The sequence below is a fragment of the Lolium rigidum genome, chromosome 6 (assembly GCF_022539505.1).
Source record: "Lolium rigidum isolate FL_2022 chromosome 6, APGP_CSIRO_Lrig_0.1, whole genome shotgun sequence".
Classification (NCBI taxonomy): domain Eukaryota; kingdom Viridiplantae; phylum Streptophyta; class Magnoliopsida; order Poales; family Poaceae; genus Lolium; species Lolium rigidum.
This window is the reverse complement of record NC_061513.1, coordinates 259,057,551-259,065,235: the sequence shown is the minus strand read 5'-3', so window position 1 is coordinate 259,065,235 and position 7,685 is coordinate 259,057,551. Positions and strand designations below refer to the sequence as shown.

At 46.0% G+C, this 7,685-nt stretch overlaps 1 protein-coding gene across 1 annotated transcript; it reads right to left on the bottom strand.

The window, feature by feature from the left end:
• Positions 1-265: 265 nt before the first annotated feature.
• Positions 266-2,775, bottom strand: LOC124661065 (UDP-glycosyltransferase 73C6-like). The gene is made up of 2 exons (XM_047198928.1): positions 2,031-2,775; positions 266-1,354 (listed from the first exon to the last, which is right to left on the bottom strand). Exons 1-2 carry the CDS (start codon positions 2,519-2,521, stop codon positions 358-360), a joined length of 1,488 nt encoding a protein of 495 aa, XP_047054884.1. The 5' UTR covers positions 2,522-2,775; the 3' UTR covers positions 266-357.
• Positions 2,776-7,685: the final 4,910 nt, after the last annotated feature.

Here is a 7,685-nt window from a genome sequence, read left to right as displayed (position 1 = left end):
ACTCTAGCTTTTAGTGTCAGTTTTGACAGTGCGTACACTTTTATTTCATTTTTTCTCATGTTCAATTCTTATTAACTCTGATGAGCAAGTGGTAGCAAAATGAAAGAGGACCATAACATCTCGAAAAGCAGACTCTGTGTAACCCTTATGCTGACTCTCATGAAATCTGCGCAACAGCTTGGGCAATGGATATCGCTGTCACTCGGACCATGTCTAATCTCTAAACAATCAGGGGCCAACTAGTGAGCCTGATACAAGCTATTGGTTGCTCGTAAAATAAAATTCTTTATAATGATATTTGTACTGCAGGATCTTTCACTTGTGTTTACACGAAAAGAGAGAGCTTATTAGCATCTGTCAGCCACATGCATTCGTCTTGTTTCCCATTTCTTGAATTAATAGCCTTACGTTGTTATACGAAGAACCTTCCTCGCCGAAAGCCCTCCTTGCCTTAATGGCGTAGTCTTTTGCTCTCATCCTCAACTCCTGTGCAGCCTCCCCCTCACCCATCAGGGTGTACACTGCTTTTTCCACAGCATCTCTTGTAACCATAACCTCTTGTTGTTCGTTTCCCCACTGTGTAACTCCTTTCACTCCAACCTCGAAACCAGTTTTCAGAACATCCACCACGAGCTTCTCATTCAAAAACTGCTCCGCAAAATGTGGCCATGTGATCATGGGCACACCTGCACATATACCCTCTATTGTTGAGTTCCACCCACAGTGCGTCACAAATCCTCCAATGGCTTGGTGCCACAGTATCATTACCTGTGGTGCCCAGCCTCTTATAATCATGCCTCTGTCTTTGACGCGCTCCTCGAACCCATCTGCGAGCCATTCCTCGACTTCAGGAAACTTTCCTCCTGCTTTGATCACCCAAATAAAGGGTTTGTTGGAGGCTTCGAGTCCCAGCCCCAGCTCAACAAGCTGTTGAGGTGTAGTGGAAGCGAGGCTGCCAAAGCTGACAAAGATTACCGAGCCTGGCTTCATTGAATCAAGCCATTGCAAGCACTGTGCCTCATCCATTGATGCCTTGTTTCCTCTTGTGGCCATTGTGTTGCTGTCTCGGTGGCAGAGGCACATTGGCCCGACCGTCCAGACCTTCTTCCTTGTCACTTGCTCCAATGACTCAATGTACAATGTCTCTAGTTCTTTGAAGCTGTTAATGATCACACCATTGCATCTCAGCTCCTCCTCATACATCTTCTCACGAATTTTCTCAAAACCTGGAATGAAAAGACTTCCAGGGCATTTAGCCTTGGTCAACTCTAGTTGTGTAGGGAACCCCGGGATCGTGATGAGCTCATTTTCATCTGTGACGTTTTCCAGCACCTTGTTGTGAGAGATGATGTACCTGCAAGATGGTCATAGTAATTTTTTAAAAAAATATGTTGAAGTACATATTTCTTTCTTTGACAAACATCAACCAGCTGCAACTGGCCTAGAAATGCTTATAAATATCTGTTATCCGTAATTTGTATAATACATGTTTCGTTACGTGAAACAGTGCCCATGTTGTTTTTATTTCTTATGTAGCCTTTTAATATGTGTAGCTTTCTTGCTTCTGGAAAGAATTTACACTAATTGTCCCTCTGCTGTTTAAGTAAAATACTTAAGAATGACAGCAAATATATGTCCGATACAAAATTAACTACTGACAAGATTTGGCTCTCATGGTTGTACCTGACAAGGGAGGAGAAGCCACAGCAGCCACTAAAAGTGAGCCTCGGGATAATACAGATTTTTCTGACAAACGTCGATCATCTGCAACTGGCCTATAAAAATTGCTTATAAATATCTGTTTTCCGTAATTTGTATAATACATGTTTCGTTACGTAAAACAGTGCCCAGATCGTTTTTTATTGTTCTTACGTAGCCTTTTTAATCTGTATGATTTATTCCTTCTGGAAAGAATTTACACTATTTTCCCCCTCTGTACGTTGTTTAAGTAAAATACTTAAGAATAGCAGCAACTATATGTCCGATACAAAAATTAAGTACTGACAGGGTTTGGCTCTGATGGTTTGTACCTGACTAGGGACGAGAAGCCACAGCAGCCAGTAAAAGTGAGCCTCGGGATACCAAGCTCCCTTGCGATGTCACCGGTCCACCAGTGCATCATGTCAGATATGATGCAGCTTGGAGGCGAGCGCTGCTGCTGACGGAGGTGAGCCATTAACGGCTCCCCGAGCGCGGCACATGCCTCCATGAAGCTCACGACCAGACCCTTGGACTCGATCATGTCGATGTTCTCGCACCCGTCCGGTAGGCCGAACTCGGCGGTCGGGAAGCGGAGCTCCACTAGCTGGACCGGCAGGCCCGCTGTCTCCACATCGGCAGCGAAGCCCGCCAACCTGGAGGCGTTCACCGGCGTGGTGATGAAGCTGACCTGCGCGCCATGCTCGGCCAGCAGGCGAGCCATGTCTGTCATGGGAATGGTGTGGCCCTGCGCCATCATCGGGACCAGAACAAAGTGCGCCCCGGCGGAGCCGATCGGGCCGTTGCCGTGGTCGAAGGTCATGTTTTCTGTCAGGCTTGGTAAGCTAAGTGGCAGTGGCAACTTAAGTGTATAAGCAGCACCCAGTTTGTGCTATATGTAGGTACGTTGACGATGGAGAGCTGCAATGAGTATAGTACCCTGACGATACAAAGAGCAGCGCCTAGTGCGGCCTGCGGCGGCTGCAGCGTATCAACTTGGTCACCTCTTCTGAGTGACGCACGCTCTCACGTCAGTCAGGCATGTGGATGCTTCGAATGGTAACCCAATTCTGGATGTTCGAGAAGGTGATGTTGCAGGATGTGGTTCTACTTTCTCAAGGCTGTATAGGATAGCCAATTGAGTTGTGCCAATGATGTGTGCTGGTAGGATTTTTTTTCTTATCCGATCAGGCCCCGCTTTTGTAACGGAGTAGAAATAGGAAAATCGCAGGAACACTAATTTTCCTGCCGTTTGGAACGTAAGAACCGTCGTACAGTACTAGTAGAAAAGGTAGAGGATATGGAATGGGTTTTCCTAAGTTTTTTGCAGGAATTTTACAGGATTCTGATAAATCCACTCGGAGTTGACGGCTCCTACCTCGTTTTCTCGTCTCTCGTCGTTGTGCCATGACCAACGCACGGATACAAGGAAACAGAGAAAAACTGTAGCATACCGCTGGCATGGGAGGCTCAACCGGGTGCAAAAATGGAATCATCGCTGCGTGTTGGCAGCCACTGAGCCACGTTTACCTGGTACTACTCCACCAAGCAAAGGTGCTATTTCCTTACTTGGCTGCACGCACCGTAGTCGTACCTGGAAAACATTTTCTAGGAAATGCTAGTAGTTGTGTTTCTTCAGATGATTCATTGTCCATGGGTGGGACCGAGTTTGATACTGTTCTTGCGCTTCTAAGCAACACTTCAGATTTTCCTTGTTTTTCATTCTTCTGTTTTGCATTCGTAGAATATTTGATGTTTTTAATTCGTTTGTTTTGAATGTGGATTTGTTTCCTATTTCTATGTTTTTTTCTATCTCACGTTCAAACGGGGCTAACACTGGATATGGTATTGTGCATCTACCCTTGCAACTTCTGTAGGTGAGAAGCCTTTTTGTAACAAAAATACTAACATAAGTTTATAGCAAGTACTAGTTCATGTTTTGTGTCATCTTCTTTTACACAACAAGTCATTAATGCTGATGATTTGCTGGTCTCTGGGTATGGGCATGTACAATGGTTTTATATTAGAGAGATATTTGTATATTGTAGTCTCTCTAGCACTTAGTTGGTTTATTGCATATTTTACACATGTGCATGTACTATATATTGTGGTATTTGACTCCCGTGGGATATAAGTTGGTATTCTCCTAACATGGTATTATAGGCTAGGGTTTTTTTTCCGTCCGCAGCTCCTCCAATCCTGATCCAAAAAATTCGGTCAGCCGCTGCTGCCGCCAGATCTCGGCCATCGTCGCATGTCCCGGTCGTCGACGGCTAGTTCCCGTCCTCTGCCGTCTGTTCTAGGTCGCTGCTGGTCGGCCATCGTCTGCCCTCATCTCACATGGGAACTTTGACTCGCCGTAAGTGCGTCCCCGTCGCTGCTTGAAGTTGATGCCCGACTCCTATGTCCCGTCATTGGCGTTCCTGCCCCGTGTGCTCTATCCCCGTCGGATCAAGCCGGGAGACACGATGATACCGACCAACTCTTCAGCGGGGGGCCTCGCTATGCGGCTACATACCGACCTTCCGAATAGAAAGAGCGGCAAGTTCGGCCAAGAATGCTAGGATGCAGGGCCAAAAAGGGGGGCCCACTGCCATTGTCCACCAAAGGCTCCTCTGGCGGTGGCTAGGTGAACAAGGTGGATGAGGTCAGTCTCTTGGTGGTGGCAGCATGGGACCTCTGGAGTTGCCTAGGGGTGACCCGAGAGGTTAGGGGTTTGCACAGTTAGCCGACTGGCTCTTGTATTCCTATATGACCCATTTTGAATTACACAATTGATGAAGAAAATATACCTTGTAAGCATATCAATTTCGGTTTAGCCTCGATATAAGAAAACTGGAATAGAGAAAGAACTATAAATTAATTAAAATATTATGCAAACATGAAGTTTGTGTGTCAAGGTGACACTACTCCTACCTCACAGTGGTGGTTTACAAAAGGCGGGTGCTAGCCGTCGGTCGGCTGATGCGGTGCCAAAAAATCGGTTGCTTCCAGGACGGTTGGATCATGATGTACGGAGGAAATTAGTCTATCTCTCCAAATGTCGCTTTCCTCCACTGCTGTGCTACAGTACGTCTGCAGGCCCTAGTCCTGCTGCTTTGCTTTTCCGGTGGAGGTCATGAGATGTTGCCTCTTGGGCATCTGGTAGAGCCTACCGTGATTACTGCTTAGCAAATAATGATTTCAATAGAAAGACAATTTTCTATCTTTACAATAAAATCACTTGTGTATTTACAACAATAATTAAATATAAATACAACAAAAATTTAGGTATTCACAAAAAATCGTAAACAATGATTTCTATGATAAAGCCAACAATTTCATATCTTTACAACAAACCACTAATGTATTTACAACAACAATTAAAAACAAATTCCACATAAAATTTAGGTGTTTACAACAAATAGTAAACAATAATTTCAACAAAAAAAATCTCAAATTAATATTTCTTGTGCCAAGATATTTTTACAACAAATCAATAATATATTTACAACAACATTTAAAAACAAATTCCACATAAATTTAAGTGTTTACAACAAATAGTAAACAATAATTTCAACAAAAAATCTCAAACTAATATTTCTGTTGCCAAGATATATTTACAACAAATCACTATTATATTTACAACAAATCACTATTATATTTACAACAACAATTAAAAACAAATTCCACATAAAATTTAGGTGTTCACAACAAATAGTAAACTATAATTTCAACAAAATAATTTAGCAGCCAGCCAGAGCTATATATACGTGCATGCGGCAGCAGCAGAGCTAGCAAGGTAGGTGTATTAGTATAGGAAACTACTGGGCGTCCCCCGGGGGATCGAATTTTCCAGCCCCCGGGTCGCTAGCCGTCGGATCGGCCATCTTGGACGGCCAGATCTGCTTTTACTGGATGCAACCAAAAAACACCTCCCGGTAGCAAAAAAATAACTCGCTTTTGCTACATTGTAGCAAAAAACGGTTCAGTCATGAAATCAAATAAAAAGGCTGAGCTTGCTGGGGACCTCGTCGGAGAGACCGTAGCAAACAAATTGTACTATTGTAGCAAAAATGAATATCTCGGAGACATTGATGGGAACTCGCCGATGAGTTCTCCAGAGACATCACCGGAGACCCCCCTAAGCTAACATATTGTATAATTGTAGCAAAAAAGTAGACCAGTTGTAGCAAAAAAAAATCCATATGTTGCAAAATCAAGAAAACGAAGACCTCGCCGGTCTCGATGGAGACCTATCCAATAGCCGGCAGCAACGCCGTCCAAGGTTGCAGCAACACCATCCGCCCAAGGCAGCAATGCTCGGAACCGCCGGTAGCAACGTCGCCTAAGATAGCAAAACCGGTAGCAAAAGCATCCCTCCGCCGGTAGCAACATCTAAGGTAGCAAAGCTGGACTTCGACGGTAGCAACGCCGGTGGCCCAAAGTAGCAGAACCCTGAACAACCAGTAGCGACTCCCGCAGAGATGCGTGTGGATGGCACAGGGGGGCACTACGAGCTCGGGCTCCTCAAGCACGACTCCTCTGTGGTCATATGGATCTCGACCATGTAGCCCTGCCGACAACGACCGCTTGGTGGCTACAGGGGAAGAGGCGAAGACGGCGGCCGCGCCCAGAGGAGGAGATCCCCCAAGATGGCACCCTCGCGAGTAGCGTGCCGGTGACTGTGTCTGCCACGCCCAGGGCAGACCTCGGTCGACGGCATCCATAGACCATTCGGACTGGAGAAGTCACCTGCGGGGCGGCATGAATGGTCGCCCCGAGACGGAGGTAGTCGGGCCAATCGACGGCACCAGTATTCGATTGGTGGAGGAGGTGGTCGCGGTAGGCGGCGGCACCAGCAGTCGCCGGAGGTGAGGATGGAGTCGGGGTCAAGCTACCGTGTAGTTGGGGCGGCAGAGCTGTTGGAGCCGCCACACCACGACGGAGATGGCAGCGCGGAAGGTGCGCTGGCCGGTGGCAGGGATGGAGCTTGAGCCGCGGCACTGGTCGGCAGTGGGGATGGAACTCAAGATTGCGGCAATGGCCGGTGGCGGATCGACTGCTCCGTGGCAGGACCGTCTCCAGAAAATTGGGGCCCCTGGGCGAAATGTAAGATGGGACCCTAAACTTCATGTGTTATTTTTAATAATTTATATTTTCTCTAGGACCTCATATAACTTGTATGAGCTAACGATCTCAAAATATATTTTTGGAGCATTGGGATTTAAACTTGAAGCGAAGACATGTTATCAAAATTCTTTTTATTATGTAATGGAGATCCATAGCTTGACAATAAACCAAAAAAAACATATACTAAGTACTGTATTATCAGTACACAGGGTGTACCTCCCAAAAATGGGCATTGGTGATATCAAAACATGCTTTATTTAATTATATAACAAAAATGGAATATCATAGAATCAAAGCAACATTTGATTTAAATAAATAGCTTCAAAATGTCTTTTTGAAAGATGCACTTCTTTTTAGACATACAACATGATACGTATATCCTTACAGAAGGACAGGCCCAAAAGCCCAATAACGGTTCGCTTCATTTTTCGATCTTCCTCTCCATCGCTAACGAGAACAGAAGCATCGCTCCCATGGCGACGCTGACCGTTCTTCTGATACGATCTCTTGCATATGCTGACTACTGAGCGAAATAGAAAAGATCGATTCAGGGAAGCCGCTCCACGCCTCCACCTCCTACTAGCATCTCTTCTACCTCTGATGGTGGCGACCAACGTGCTTGGTTAAGATTTGGGGGCCCCTAATTTTCGGGGGCTCGGTGCCGTCGCACAGCTCGCACGTGCTTATGGACGGCCCTGCTCCGTGGTGGGACGAGAAAAATAAAGCCAACTTTGTGCGGATGAAAACGACAGAAGGTCAATCCGCCGAACAGTTAAACATGCAGCATGCCACGGAGGTGGGGCCAAGGAAAAGACAGCCCGTACGATTGGTGGCATCGGACGGACGCGCGTCCGGAGGCTGCGAGCCCGTGATCC